We start from the raw sequence: 16,058 nt of genomic DNA, 5'->3' as shown, positions 1-16,058 counted from the left end.
GGCAGTGGCGGAGGAACACAGAGTGACGGAGCATGTTTAAGTTTGGTTGGGGTTTCTTTCCCACAACCAATAAAAATCCAGACAGAGCTGCTAACATTGCTCAAATATATGAGAAGGCATGCCCTCTTTGGTTTCATGTATGCTCCACAAATAGGGGTAGACAAAACCCAGCACGACACAACCTATGTGGAATTAATAAAGCTTGCTTGCATTCTTTCTTCTGTAATTCCTTACTGTGTTGCTTTTTTCTCAGATTTTTGAACAGACTGAAACCACAACACAACCCTTTAAGTCTTGCCAGATATCAGGCTGCTTGCCATTCAGGACTGTGACTGCACTCTCTGTGTTCGGGGGCGGTGTTTTTTTGTTCCGTCAATTATTCACCAATCAAGCAGCCACCTGTATTTGACATAAAACTGGAAATAACCCTCCCACTGTGGCAAGGATTGAAACCAGCTCGCTTTCTATCATTAGTCAGCTTAATGTAAAAGACTTCGTAGCTATTACTCGCTGTCTGTGCTGCCACAGGCCAGCCCACTGCACTTTTAATTTTAAATGACGGTTTCTGCAAAGCCATATGTCGATAAAACAGATATTCTTGTGCAATTCAATCTGTACATGTGGTGAATTGGTTAAAAGTTAGTCAGGCTGGTTTTATGTGAAGCAGTGGTATAATCAAGCTAAAAAAAAAAAGCTTTTAAGCTTGATTATACCACTGCTGCTTTAAATGTTTTATCATTTGCATCACACAAAGCCAGAGGCAGAGGCAAAAGAAAGTGCTGTAAAGATGAAAGAAGGTTGTGAGTTTGTAATTTTGCTAGCTTGTGCTGGTGAGTGATGGCTTCATTTTATCCCAGGGAGAAACGGTGGCTTGTCAGCAGCCTGATGTGTTTCACTTCAGCTGATCTGGTATCAAGGCCAGGGCCCTCTCATGGACGAGAGATTAGTTCTTGTGCACGGATGTCGTGAGCAGGCACTGAGTAGACACAAGACAGCGCTGAGGGACGACTCTGACGGATGACAACCAACCCAGTGTCCTTATTGTCTTTTTGGTATTTCTCTTGCTCTCTTCCTACACTCAATGCTCCCTTTTCATGTGGCTGTTACTCTGTCAAGCAAAAAGAGTAAAAGTAGTTGAGCCAACAACAGAGCGCACAGTTTAGTTAGAGACAAAGTTATACAACACATACATCTGGTACCTGAGAGGCCTGTTTCTATGGGAAACTGCTACAAAATAGTAAAAAAGATTGAATGCATTCCTTATTTTGCTGAATAAAGTAAGGACGTGAAGGTCTTCACAAAGGATGAGAGATGGAGAAAGAGTGCGACATCCTGAGAACCAACAATAATCTACAAAACAGCTGTTGTTTCAGCGAGGCGAGATCATTTGGAAGAATTGAATATTATTCATTGAGATAGAGAAATAAATGTATTTGGTGATTAGTCTCTAATGACCTATCATGTCAGAGTGGAATCCCTAAATAGGATTTAGGACAGGACCCTGGACACTGGTGGTGGTGAAGATGAAGGTGGAGGTTTGGATTGAGCTCTGAGTTTCTGGATGAGGTGGAAGGAAAATGACAGAGAGCGCAGATTTAAACCACGCAGAGTGGAAGCTGATTGGCTCAAAGAAGGCAGGCAAGAAGATGATTGGACTAGAGTAAAGACGTCAGTACTGAGATTGGCAGCGTGGGAAAGTGGTAGTAATGTAATGAAGAGACTAGCAGCAAAGAATCCAGGATGCAGGCAGATGAGTGACTACAGATCTTCTTTACTTAACTTGCACATAAGCTTCATATCTAATTCCATCCATCCATCTTCCATTTATCCAGTTTAGGATCCTGGAGGGGCGTAGGAGTGTGTCCCAGTTGTCATAGGTGGAGTACACCCTGGATAGGTCGCCAGTCTGTTGCAGGGGTAGCACAGAAATACAGGCAACCATTCACAGTCACATTCATGTCTATGACAAATTTAGATTTGCCAATATACCTGTCATTTCTGTGGACTGTGGGAGGAAGATGGAGTACCTGGTGAAAACCCACGCAAGCATGCAGAAAACACAGACTTTACACGAGCAGCATCGAGCAGCGATTAGACCTGTTACCTGTTGCAAGAAGGTTCAGGGTTCAGACTCAGAGGAGCTCTGTGAATATAGCAATGAAATGTTATAGATCCATTTTGGTCTTTCTTGACTTGATTAGAGTGCACTGGTGCACAGTTGTTAGTGCATAGAAACTGAAACTCAAGCCAGGAGGTTAAAAAAATAGACCTATGAGGCAATATTGTTTCAAGGCACATTTCTGTAGCACACAAATTGCTCAAGAACACTTGTATCTCGTTTTATTTGTTATAAACAAGCGCCTAAAAATAATCTGTGATTACTGTCAGCTTCTCTTGCTTTCTTATTAGCACCGTTTACGTGCATCGCATCTTTAAACTCAGTTTTTCAAAATCTTACGGTGTATCTATAGGTTATGGACTCGTGGTTTGCCAAACAGCAAATATTTGAATGCTTCTGAAAAGAATCCCTCTGAGGCTAACTGAGATTTGAATCGGTACACAAAGCTGAGCATCAGGAATTTTTAATAGCGAGTAATCAAAACCACGCAGCACATTAATGTCTAACCTCGTGTTGTGGATGAATCATCATAGGTGTTCTGTTGACTGAGAGAGCAGCCACACTGATCATTTTATTTTATTAAAGATAGAAGAATTTGGGTCATTTTTGATACCACAGTGTTTGTATGAGTTTGGGAATTGAAGAAGAGTTTAGTCCCAGCAATGGCTATTGACGTCCGACTTAATGGGCGGAGTTCCTTTGTTGGCGTGCAAGAACCTTATAGCACTACTCCAATCAGGCCTTCATGTAGAGTCGGCAGACAGAAGCCATTCCACACTAAAAGGCATGTGAAAACCTGCTGGGGTTTACCAAAAGGCAGCTCTCAAACCATGCGAAGCAAGATCCTCTGCTCTGATTAAAGAAGGATTTAACTGTTCCGCCGCGATTCCATGTGTAGCGAAAACTATGCTCTTGTCATCACTTCATTAGTACCAGCTCAATAGTGGCAGCATCATGCTGTGGGAATCTGTAACAGTGACTGGGAGACTAGTCAGATGGAAAAATGGATGCAAAAAAAGATAAAAACCAAGCAAAAGTTTACATTCTAAATACCCAACAGCCTAAAACCATGCGGAAACTCGGGAGCATCATCGGAAAATATTGTTGATTCGGCCAGTCAGAATCTGGACCAGAACTCAATGGTGCACTTCTAGAGAGACCTGAAATTGGCTGTGCACCAACACTCCCCATTCAGCAGGGACAGGCTTGAATGATTCTGCCAAGAAGAATGAGAGAAACTTTCTGTTCCAAGTGTGTAGTATCACTCCCAAGAAAACTTGAGGATGTTATTGCTGCCAAAGATGTTTTAACCATTCACTAAGTGAAGGGTTTGAATGCTTATGTAAATGAGGTATGTAAATACGAAAACCCCTCCAAAGGCCTGTGTTGCTTGTCATTGTGGAGTACTGTGTTCATTTTCTGTAATAAGTTGATCCATTTAAGGAAGAGGCTCTTCATTTGCATCGTGTGTCTCTACGGCAGCGAATGGCTTAAATTGTGACGCTCCCGTGTACTTTTTAAGTGATGTCGCCTTAGTTGCAAGATCCCGCCCTGTACGCCTGTCAGTCATGCCTCACCTAAGCACGTAACCCGTGCCCTCCTCCAGATTGCTGTCAGATGAAGTTCATAACCTAATTGGAATTAACTTGACACCAAATTTGCAGGGTAAGATTGGGATACCAGTGACACGCTGCCTGTTTCACCTTCGGCCCCAGCGCTTTACAGAGCGGCACAAATTTTTGTGATTTAGAGTCAACAAAATTAGGAAGCCAGAGTAAGCGGTTAAAAAAAACACCACCTGTCAGAATTTCTTTTTTTAAAAATCACCTTTTTTTACTTTTTGGCAGAAAGCCACTACAACATGTCTGCATGAAATCATGGCTCTAAGCTCTTAAAAACATCGTACCCGAAGGTTTTGACAATGCCGTCTAAACAGTTTTCAACAATAAAGCTTAACAACAAAAGAAAAGTTTTTGGGTGCTCACATTCAGGCTCAGTGATGGGCTTTTCTTTGCCTTGACATTGATTCACTTTCAGCTTTATTTCCCTTTTTTTTTTTTTATCTGGTCTGACTGCTACCTCAGAAAGCCAGGCAAATTATCAGGGAGAAGGATCTTTCTTTGATGGTAGCAAGTTTCCTCAGTGCAGGTAAAGAAATAAGTTTCCTCTTACACTGTTTGTTGGCCATCATAGAGAGTTGCATTGGCTGTGTTTTTAGTTTTTTAAAATACAACAACCATGTGCTTGATGTCCACCAGAACAGCCAGCAGAACCAGCTGAACATTTGTGTTTCTCGTGATTGTATTGGCAGGAGTGATAAATGGAAAGAGCTGGCCTTGAGTTTCTTTTCCTCATATGTGCTCCTTCTGCTGTATTCAAAACAGAAATCTGGTCAAGAGAGCTAGAACACCAACTGTGAGACTATGTTCGTCAGTAGACGATTTATATAGAACATAAAAAGGTAAATTATGTATAAGATGTATATTTCATATATGTCCCGGTGTGTGTTGGACACAGGGCTGCCTGCTGTCACTTATACTTGGAGCATGGAGGACAGTTTATCTCAGGATTTCTTCTCTACTTTTTGCAAGTCCCGTGGGTCTTTTGGCTTCAACAAGCCACGACCTCCAGCTTGCTTGTGTTTTGCAGCTGAATTTGAAAGGGTTGGGACGTACATTTGCACCTCCAAGTCTGAAACCATGGCTCTTAGTTGGAAAAGGAATGGATCAGGAGTGAGTTGCTGACCCATGTGGAGGAGTTTTAGTATCTTGAGGTCTAGGGAAATGGATTGGTGTGGCGTCTTCTGTGATTTTGATGCTGTACCTTTTTGTTTTGGTGGCCAAAAGAATGAGCTTGCTGATACACATGATGGAAATAAGTTGTCTGGGTTCGATCTTAGAGATAATTTGAGGAGCTCAATTACTCAGGAGGAACTAGGATATCTTCTGGGTACCTCCTACGTGGGATGTTCGGGCATGTGCTGCCAGAAGGACACTGCAGGACAGATCCAGGACACACTCAGCTCACTTGGGAATGCCTTGGTATCCTGAAGAAGCTAAAAGGGATGGATGGATGGATGGATGGATGGATGCATGGATGGATGCATGCATGGATGGATGGATGGTTGTTTTCCAAAGTCTGCCATAGAGTTACAGACTTCAGGTTTTTCACCTTCCAACAAGGTGTTTATTTCAGTTAATTGTTTTCATAGTATAAAAGTGAAACCTGAAACCTGCATACTGAAGAAAAGTTGTAGTTACCCTAATCTTCTTGTCATAGTTGTTTTATTGTTGCACTTTGAGACAGACAATTGCCAGCACTCTCCTTGATGGTACATTCAAAGACAAATTGTCAGTCAGAAGCTGCAAATCTTATGATTCAATGCAGAGCTTTCTTGTCAGAAAATCAAAGCCTCAGAAAAAAAGACAAAAACACGCATGGGCACTGTGAAATGCACAAGGTTGGTTGTTAGTGTGGTTCAAATTTTGGATTTCAAACGTTGGCAGGGATGAAAACTAAATACGATATGAAGTTAATGGCGCTGAAATTCAGCCATAAAGTTTAACCTCCTGGAAATCCCTTTAAACGTTAAACCCTGCAAACACTACAAAGTAAATAAATGTGGTTTATACATGCTGGAGGTCGAATAATGTGCTTTTAGTCCTTGTATCCTTGTAAGCCTAAATATTACAGAGCGTGAATAAAACCTCCTCAGTCCGATAAATCAGTCTGTGATCAAACCTGGAAGTAGGGATGACAGTATTTCAGCAGAGGACACCGCTCTCTGAAGGTGCAAGTTGGGTCTTTAATCCTCCTCATAAAAACATGGCAAACTCCCCGGATTCAACTTAGGTGAATTCCAGAAACATCCCGTTCTAGTACATTCAGTAATCCGTCTACTTATTTCAAGTTAGCATTTAAATCCATGTTCTTCTGTGTGTGTGTGTTTCTGAACTTGTGCACTCGTTCCTCGCGCTCTTCAAGAGTGGGTTTTTTAATTGCACTTTTACAAACCTTTAATTGCCTCTTCCTTGAGAGTGTTCCTCTAGGGGGTTTCTGGGTCAGTCATCGCCCGGCAGACGTCAGGACAGCACAGGTAAAACGGCCACGTTGTGCCGCTGCAAACAGCCCGAGCCCCTAATTTTATGGTTTTACAACTCGTACCATATGTACGAATGGCCATACATTTCTAAACACTTGCAGGCACACACACATTGAAAGAAATGGGTCCCTCCTCAGGGACACATTGCTGATCTGATATGGAAAGTAAAGGCGGAGGGGGAGGAAGAGTAATAGGGAGTAAATGTGCAGTTCAGAATCTAGGACAAGCTGGGACAAGCACTTCTCCTCTCCTCTTTTCTCCCAGTGTGGTCTTGGTTTACTCTGGTGCTGATAAAACTTGACAGTTCATCTCTCTTCTCTACTGAAAGTTTCTTTTTTTCAAATGTTTTCCACCTGTTTGCCTCTCACATCTGTCTATCTTGAAGCCGAGTTGTCTTTTTAGTTTGCAGATGTCATCTCAGCTCCATCTCTGTCTTAACAGTTGACTGTACGGTGCATTCGATTGCACGGCGTTGCGTGTTTGCGCGGCCTCGCAATTTTTTTTCTTTTTTTACAAATCCACCATTGCTCTTTTTCGCAGCATCCATAATCCCACACACACATAACTTCGCCAGTTTGTTTACAGTGCAATTTGCCTTTGAGCTGGGTGTGAGGTTCAGCGAGGGGAGGAGGGAACTCTTTTTTTATGTCCTAGTTTCTTTGCGGTGGGGACTATTGGATGTTGCACTGTGTCCTTCCTAGCTTTGGCTCAGCCTAGCCTGTCAGGAGAGTGAGGATTAATTCTCTACGGCTGTGTGTGGTTCTTGTGATGATCGATAGATCCAGTCGCTACCTATTTGATAAGGAGGGCACCAAGCTGTTTGTTTTGGCGACAGGAGGGCAGCTCCTGTGAAGTAGCGTTAACAATATGCACAGTACATCAGAGCAGCCCCCGGCAAGAAGCTTAAACAAGCAAAGGGAGCAAAGTGCAGTGTGTGTATATATACTGTATTGTGGGTTACACACAATCCAAGGCTGTGTTTGCACATACTTGTATTGTATGTGTGTCTTGACTGCAGCGCTCTTGCAATGTGTGCCTACATATTTGCACATATGAGAAGCATTAATGTGAAGCAGTCCATCTCCCTTGGTGCAGTGGTCCAGTCTACCGGGCTACTGAAGGCTGATAAAGAGTATGGGTCATACTGCCAGGTGGGACTGTCCATGCCACTTCCTGCTCAGAATCGATAAAGAGCTGGGGGCCTTGAGCCCTTGACGGGCCTGTCAGCACTCACACCATCTTGACGCCAGGGTGAGTCAGCCTGTGCACCGCCAAGGTCAGCCATAGTTATGAAGAGGTTGAGGATTTGCACTAAGTAAACACACTCTCTTCTCCCTGAGAATACAAAGCAGTCGCGCCATGATAACTGTCAGTGAAAAGAGCAATGCTGACAAAACAGCAAGGCCAGGCTGGAGGACGGAGAGATAGCAGCAAGACAAAAGGTAGGAGGAGGTTAATAGCAAAGGAAGTAAGAGAGAAAGAGAAGGTTACAGAAAGGCAGTCTGCAAAATAGATGAGATAATAATAATTAAGAAAAATCAAAAGATTAAGAGGAGAATCAGACACAAAAGGAAGGTTTCACGCTTGAATTGCTAAGATTCGTGATCCAGATGTGCATCTGCGGTCTGTGTGAAAAGCCCTAATACGCTCTCCTCGCGCTCATTTAAATGCAAGAGCAAAACGAGACGGAGCACAGAATGATGCCGGTGCAGGCACTGAATGAAGATTTGCATTATTATCTGAAAAAAAAGTAATATAAAAATCACAGCACAGTTTTCTGAAGGAGTGAATCATCAAAAGAGCGCTCGGTCAGTGACTGTAGTTCCATCGGATGTTTGAGTGATTATCGTTCAGTCGAACAGACGAATTTGCTCTTTTCATTCAAAAATGCCAAAAGCTTTCTCTCTCCACTCATTCTGCTCATTCTCTCAGAGCAAGGAGCTGATTAATGCGCACGGTAATTACAGTTTAGTAGAAATTAGGGTTTCATATTTCATTAGGAATCATCTATTCGACTCATTCCAGATGAGAGTACACAGAGTAGTCAAGTGATGTTGTTTGATGAGCGAGCGTGTTCGCGTGTTGACGGGGCGCATGCTGCTCTCGCTGAATCCATCTTTAAAGAGAAGATTAAAATCATGGGTTATGTTGTGTAGCTGATTTCTGGTGGCATGTGCGTTTGTAGAGGTTTAAAAGTTTCATTGCTCAGAGTCATGCTAGGAGTTTTGTGTGGCACACACTGACTTTGCACATCCCGATTATAGCAGGTGGAGTGTTTACGGTGGTCATCGTGTTAGTATTGCAAGTTACCATTTTCCAATTAGCTTTAGCAATGAGTGAGGACCCTGACAGCCGTTGGTTTTACAGATATTGGATCATAAACCAGAGGGTTACATACTGATGCAGTTGGTGACAACCTTTTGGCACCTGAGTCTTACTTTCTGATTTATGACTTACCTTTTTCAACCAAAGTCCCAATAAGAAGGCAACTACACACAACTTCCAGCACTTTCTGTGCACCTGTCATAAAAGTAAACAAATAAGAAATACTTTAAAATAAGTCAAAAGTTTCAAACTAATAAATACGTGTCATTTATTAGACAAACAACTAATTGAATTCACATTTTTTTATGCCTAGACGTGAGCCGCCACGCTGGACTTCCCTAAGAACTCAGAAATTAATCAAGCATAGCATTCAAACACTAAAACTAATTTTTCTCTTCAGGGATGCAAGGAAATAACTGTGATTTGGCATCTTAATAAAATAAAAAATCATAATGTGCTTTAATGTGTTTCTGTTTCTTTTATAAATTAGTGCATTTGAAAAGTCATGGATAAGAACAAATTTTGGATTTTAGCATTACAAATATTACTTCAGTTTAAGAGCTTGCACATAACGGTGGATTAACCATGATAAAAAAAAAACATTTTGGTAATTACCAATACTGTTGATTTAAAGCGACTACAACACCTAATACGTTGTACCTAATTGCATTGTATGTGTAGAGAAATACTGGAGACTGTATGTTAAAGATGAAAAGTGATGCTAATATCAAAGTGCCTTAAATCTGCAATCTTTCTTATGACCGTCTCCTTTGGCTGCACAAACAAGACAAATTGGATCCAAATCTATGGAGAATCACTACTTCTCACTTCATTTATGACCTCAGTAAAACTTTTTAGTTCGTGATTTTAATTGCTAGTTTCCCTATCTGTTAGAGCATGATGTCTATTTGTAAATGATGGTGTCATGTAGAGTAAAACAGACAATAAATCAGAGTAGGACTAACAACTAACTGTTTTACTGCTGCTTTACTTTCAGATACAGCCTTCTGGTCTGGTTTAAAATCACCAAAATCACAGATTTGAGTCTTCCAAACAGGACATCACAGGCTAATTGATGACATCATATAGAGTTGGCATGATAAGAACTATAATTAATAATCATCCTTCAGGTAGAGCTGGGCGATATGAGATTTTTTCATATCACGATGTTTTTTTCATTTCAGGCGATAACGATATCTATCACGATATAAGCCAAATAACTATATTTGTAAGATTTAAATGTGCCGTTGCTCACAAGTAAAATGTGAAATAATCAGCAGCTTGTTTTTAATTTAAATATTTATTTCCCATAATAAGTTCAACAGGGTAGATGTACTTAAGGAACATGAGACTTTTTCAGATAAATAAAGGCAAATATTGCAAACTACACAAAAGGCAGCCGCTAAAGCGTTTAAGTTTCAAAATAGAACAAACGAAACAGACTAAATTGTCAATTCCACTTAGAAACAAAATATTAATTCTAAAAATAAATCTTAGTTTGTTTTACAGAAGAACAGACAAAACTGACTAACTTTTTTCAATATCAAATAAACTGAGAACTAAAAGGAAATTCTCAATCTCTCCTTGTTGTATAGCTGAGCTTTTCAAACACTTTTAACAGTTACTTTAGTCTGACAAAAGCCGAATGACGAATTAGCGCTTCCAGTCAGAGACTGAGGCTACGTCCACACGTACACGGGTATTTGTGAAAACGGAGATTTTCCGTTTTCGTTTTAAAAAATAATCCCGTCCACACATAAAGGCAGAAATGAAGGAAAACGCTGCTATGAACATGCCAAAGCAGCAGGTGGCGCTAGATTCCTAACCGTGCCGAAATGTTGGCCAATCAGAAGTCTAGAAGCCTCGGTGGGAAAAAGTAAACAAAGCTGGGGCATAGAAGCAGAACCGAGTCGTATGTGTGGAGGGACAGTAACTGTGTGTATATGTAAGCATTTAAACACTGCAGAGTAGAATTAACAGTAACAGTATTGTAGAAATTCATTTCACCGAAACAATAACGTGGCGCACAGTGTGACGCATGCACCAGTTTATTGTATTTCCAGACTTGCTTTCGGCACAATTTACAGTGCACGCTACTCTGTTTTTTGTCAGACTTGAAATAGCCGAAATACCTTCACACTACGGAACTTCTATGGCTCTTCCGTTCGACAATCTCTCCGGCATTGGAACCATCATCTGTTTTCTCTTCGGTCACGCTCGGTTGATTTTTCTAGTCGGCACACTCATTTCCTCCATTACGCGCTGGCTCCATTACCCGCTGGCTGCTTCCCAAACAAACACACGTGCGGCTTGGCACTTGTGCTGTACGTAACAAGTCACGCGACGTGACGCTGCGGCTGTGATTGGTTCGGCTCTGCGCTACTTAATTTGGATTGGCTGACCTTTTTTTTTTTTTTTTTGAGGACAAGAGCAGCGAGGTCTATCGGGATAGCTTAATTTCTCTATCAGTAAAAGTTATATCGCGATACATATCGTTATCGTTCTATCGCCCGGCTCTACCTTCAGGTATCAGCAAATCTGTTTGCTCAGATTTGGGGGACTAACCTACCCAAAAAAAAAAAGATACCAGCATTCCTGGATCCATGCTACCTGCATTACTCAAACACATTAGTGGGAATGGATAAACTGGCATCTGTGCTCCTGACTCATTGTTTGAGACAGCACACTAAGACTGACAGCCTTTAGAAGCTCCTATCATTTGATGAAATCCCTCAAATTGCTTTACAGCAGAAAGTCATTGAAAAACACCACAAGCCAGGAAGTGGTCCAGACTCTTTCAGCACAAATTGAGCTAAAGCTTGTAGCTCCCAACTCTAATAGTAAAGGCACATACACTGTTGTCAAGAGTGGTTATTGACTCTCTGCCCGCTTATTGCTGTTGAAAATAGATGCGCACATTGATGCTAGTAAGTGAGAACAGCCATCTGCTTTCTTCCTGCAAACAGCAGTGCTCATTAATGAGAAACACTAACAATACCACAATTTTAGATACTGATGAGAGTTTTGTCACACTTGCATGTGTTGTTTAGGAGAAGTGCTTCGTCTGGGGAGGATCTCAAGCCACACGGTAAACGGTGCCTGGTCATCCTGGAGTTCCTGGTCTCAGTGCAGCAGAGACTGCAGCCGGGGAATCCGAAGCAGAAAGAGGACCTGCAGTAACCCAGAGCCCCGTTATGGAGGTCAGACCTGCTTGGGGCCGGCACAGGAGTACCAAGAGTGTAACATTACCCCTTGTCCAGGTAAGAAATCCACAAACATATTCTGTACAGTTAAATACATGAGAGGATTTCAGTTAATTTTATAGTAACAAAGGCATGCATCGATTTAAAAAAAGAAAAAAGACTTTCAGTCACACATTTAAACACACACTCCTCCACACGATACTCGGGCTTCGGCTTTTTTGTTGTGGTCGGGTTTTTCGTGTGATTAATGTATAAGAAGTGCAAAGACAAAATCACTGACCAAATTATCAGGAACCACAAAAGAAATCAGTTGCAGATAAGAGGTGTGACGAAGACCTCAATTTACGCCAAGAATCAAAGAGACAATCCCTGTGGCGCTCCACTGTGTAATTACATTCCTGGGTAATTATGCTGCCAGCTATGGGAGGCCTTATTTTGTTGTGAAAAGCCCTGAGACAATGCATTTTCGACACTCCTCTAGTGGAAGACGGCAAGAGGAAGCTTTCTAATTAAAAGAATACTCTGTCTGACAAGGAAAGTAAGCTGTTTAAATGGAAATCCACTGCTTAGTTTGGCATAAAGCACACCTGGTATCCTGCAAAGGCGGTAAGCAGACAAGCAGGACGTTGTCTTGGATGATTATTAATCAAGCCCCCCTGGAGAACGGCTTTGCTATCTTGCTAAAAGCCCGGATCGGCGCATCGTCTTCTACACCCGCGATCTGTCTTCATAACTGCTGCCAGGCTGCAAGCAAGCGAAAGAGACAAGAGAGTGAATGGCCATCTATACTATTTTTACAGCCTGTTAATTCATTCAGTGAAAGCAGACACCATTCAGCTCCTCAACAGCTTGACCATTCTCGCTAATAGGGTAAGCTGTTATCAGCTGCGAGCTCAGATGAGGACTTTGGATGGATCTCAGAGAATCTGATTTGGTTTCTCCTGGAGGAAGGTTGCCACAGGTGCTCGGCCCTTGAGTGAAACGTTGGGTGAATGTGCTTTGATTTTCCTGCACTGCGTTAATACATGTACCGTAGTACACTTTTTTCTGGGACGTTGACTGGAATAATACCACAGCTACAACATGTTGATGAACAGCTCTGCGCTCCTGTCCCCCAAAGGAAACGACTTGAGCAGCAATGAATACTAATGCACACTCAATTAGCACCCCTCTCAAAGTGAGATATTATTTCGAGGTATCCAAGCCAGGCTGGAAGACCAACTTTAATCCTCCTTTGGTTAGTTTGCTGTGAAGGAGCAGAGGAGACGGGGGGTAAAGCGCAATGCCTACAATCCATCTGCTTTGGAAACAAATGAATCCAGGTTTTTCTTGAGTCTGCACCCGAGATGAGACGATCCGTCATCGAGGGCCAGGGATCGACTTATGTGTCACTCTGTGATAGAGAAATTACACCGAGATGACAAAAAGCATCGGCAACTTCAATTACCTGCACAGCGCTGCCAGCCATCTCCAAGTCTTTAAAAGCAATCGAAAAGGGGATTTCTCTCTGCTACAATGAAGTGAGGTTTTATCCAGATGACTGGCAAAGGATATTTGCGTCTGCTGTGATTCATGTGTAAAGATTACACCATTTTTATTGCTCTCTTTATTCCTCTCCTTTTATTTCTCCCTCTCTTCGTTCTCTCCATTCATCCACCTATTTATGCAGCACGTCTTCTCTGATAGCCTGAATATTCATGTCTTTTAAATGTCTGTTGTTTGGCTTGGCATCACACGAAGAGAGAAGCCATGCAGCGGACTGTGATGCTTCATTTATCTTTATTAATCACAGGAGAGAGTGTTATTCCAACGGTTTAGGGAGGTCAGGCCTTTGCTGTAACAGCTGGGTGAAGCCCAGCTTCTTTCAGTTCAAGACACAAGCACATGTTCTCCGTGCCTCGTACGTGTGTATCAATCATTGGTGTTTCAAAATGGATTAGAGTGACTTCAATTGAAACTGTCTGTTGTAAAGGACTCGGAGATATGAAAACCCTCATTTTTAGCAACCGTTTTATTAGAAAACCAGAAACAGCAGAATTTAGTGACTCTTTCCTGCTGCCTTTATAATATCACCTCACATTTATATTAAAAATGTGCCACTGATATCCCCGGTTTAGTGGACGGCAGCTGGTCATGCTGGTCTTCGTGGTCCAAGTGCTCAGTGACGTGTGGAGGGGGTCACTACATGAGAACACGAACCTGCAGCAACCCCCTGCCAGCCTACGGTGGGGACATCTGCCTGGGTCTTCACACTGAGGAGGCACTGTGCAACACGCAGCCTTGTCCAGGTACTCACACACACACCTTAAAGATAAGCAGCTACACAGGCTCATTGTTTATTTTCTTTAGTTTCTTTGAGCCCCTCAGAGGGCACCCAATGCACCACTAAAATACTCATCCAGTGCAGCACACACACTCACATACACCCATCGGGCAGGCTGTGTGTGAGGTTTGCTGTCATTGCCGTTTCCAGAGAGCTGGTCCAGCTGGTCAGAGTGGTCCCACTGTGACTCCAGCGGCGCCCAGCTGCGTGTGCGTCACTGTAATGTCCTTTTCCCCACTGGAAACCAGTGCTTAGGAAACAGCAGCGAGACCAGGCCGTGCTCTCCTGACTCCAATTTTATACCAGGTGATCACACACACACTTACTTCCTTCCTTCCTTCCTGTGTAGAAAAATCTTGGGCAATCATGCATGACCTAACACACAAGTTTAAACACACACACACGCACACGCTCTTCACTACCCACCACCATATGCCCACAGCAGCAATTGAGTTCATTTGCAAGAATCCCATGATAATGAAATGCGTTATTGATCCCTCTAAGGGACCCATCTCGTGTCAGAGGTCAGGTTCAGCGACAGGGCAGCGCTTTCGTGGATGGTTGGGGTTATAAGTATTTTGCTCAAGGACTCTTGAGTACGGCAGGTGATTAGGTGGGGGCGTGAACTCGGGTGCTACACTTAAGGGCAGTCCCTCCACCCATTCCAACAATCCTGCTGCCGTATTAGTTTCATTATGAGCCTATGAGTCTTGTCAGGCCATGCAGAAAGCACTTACACAAGCAGTTTTGCATTTCTCAAATGGAAGAAATTGCTCCTGCATGCTGTTTGTATCCGGTCAATGAGGTATTTTTGCTTGCCTCTCTGTATGTGGTGTTTCCATAATAATGATATTACCTTTAATGTTGAAAGCTCTTTCCTAATGAGAATAGTTATACTGTTAAGGCAAGAGCGTGTGGGAGTGTTTTTGCCACTTGTGAACAACTTATTAACAACTTCTTAAATGTCAATTCAAAATAGTTGAGCAGAATGTTAGGTACAAGAAAATAAGATAGACGTTATTGATTGCACACAGGGAGCTAACTGCTCACCGGGGCTGCCAACTTGCAGAGACGCCCACCGTCAGGCTCCGTCTCACAGTCTCAGGCTGCCTAAACAAATCTCATATCAAATAACAGTAGATGTCTTCTCTTGCCATTGAATGTACTACAGGTTAAAAAAATAGGAGAAGACATTTTGTGTTTTGCTCACAGCTGTTTGTAGGAGTCTTCACCTTTGAGGTTTATTTAATATACGTAACTTCACCGACAGAATCTATACGTGCACGACAGAAGTTTCAGTATCACTTTATTATTATCAGTCGAGATCTAATATTAGGTAGGCTTGTGTGTAGGCATGCTTATAAGCTGCAGTTATATTTTATTTGACTACCTTTCTCAGGTTCAGTCTTGATTTTTAGCTGTTTCTGCTCTCCCAATTCAAAAATACTCATGTTTATCATGCATAGATAGACCCCCATAAATAGGACAGGACTCAGTAGTTAGAATAAAGACTAATTTTACTGTACTATAAGTTGCTGTTATTCAGTAAACCTTGATTAGATTCTTGTCAGCAGCACAGCAGCATATTAATTGTTTGGTGTATTGTTGTGCTTTGGGACTTGTCTCAAGGATACACTCAAATACATCCCGCCCTCTTTGTCTAAGGGCAATCTTAGAAGTCCGTCCCATCAATTTACAGCTACAGCTACCCAAAGCAGTGGCACCTTTTCATTTAGATGGTCGTTTTATAGGTTTAAAATATTGAAAATAATGAGATTCATCTTCCAAAAATTATTGTCCTAATCAGGAAAATAACTGGTTATTCTTCAATCAGCTTTTTATGTTTTCAAGAGTTCTTAACATAGCCTTTGATTTCTACTTATTGTGTATTGTCATTAAAACTGCATGTTCAATGGAAATTCAGCAATCTCACAAGCTGATGATCCATTTAGATGACACTAAATGAAGGAACACATTGTTCTTTTA

General features: G+C 42.1%; 1 protein-coding gene across 3 annotated transcripts in view; it reads left to right on the top strand.

The window, feature by feature from the left end:
- Positions 1 to 16,058, top strand: part of sema5a (sema domain, seven thrombospondin repeats (type 1 and type 1-like), transmembrane domain (TM) and short cytoplasmic domain, (semaphorin) 5A) — a 155,390-nt gene that overhangs the window by 130,453 nt on the left and 8,879 nt on the right. For 2 of the 3 annotated variants that reach the window (XM_085418594.1, XM_085418593.1), the window contains exons 17-19: positions 11,597 to 11,806; positions 13,867 to 14,037; positions 14,223 to 14,378. In XM_085418594.1, coding sequence (XP_085274720.1) covers positions 11,597 to 11,806; positions 13,867 to 14,037; positions 14,223 to 14,378 — 537 coding nt within the window. The remainder of the gene's footprint in view (positions 1 to 11,596; positions 11,807 to 13,866; positions 14,038 to 14,222; positions 14,379 to 16,058) is intronic. The other variant, XM_085418595.1, reaches the window with a different exon arrangement.

This window comes from Rhamphochromis longiceps, linkage group LG9, assembly GCF_057381845.1.
Source record: "Rhamphochromis longiceps isolate RC_006_pf linkage group LG9, R_longiceps_female_GT1.1, whole genome shotgun sequence".
In the NCBI taxonomy this organism is placed as follows: Eukaryota; Metazoa; Chordata; class Actinopteri; order Cichliformes; family Cichlidae; genus Rhamphochromis; species Rhamphochromis longiceps.
Note: the sequence above shows the minus strand (reverse complement) of the source record. Positions and strands in the feature narration are given on the sequence as shown.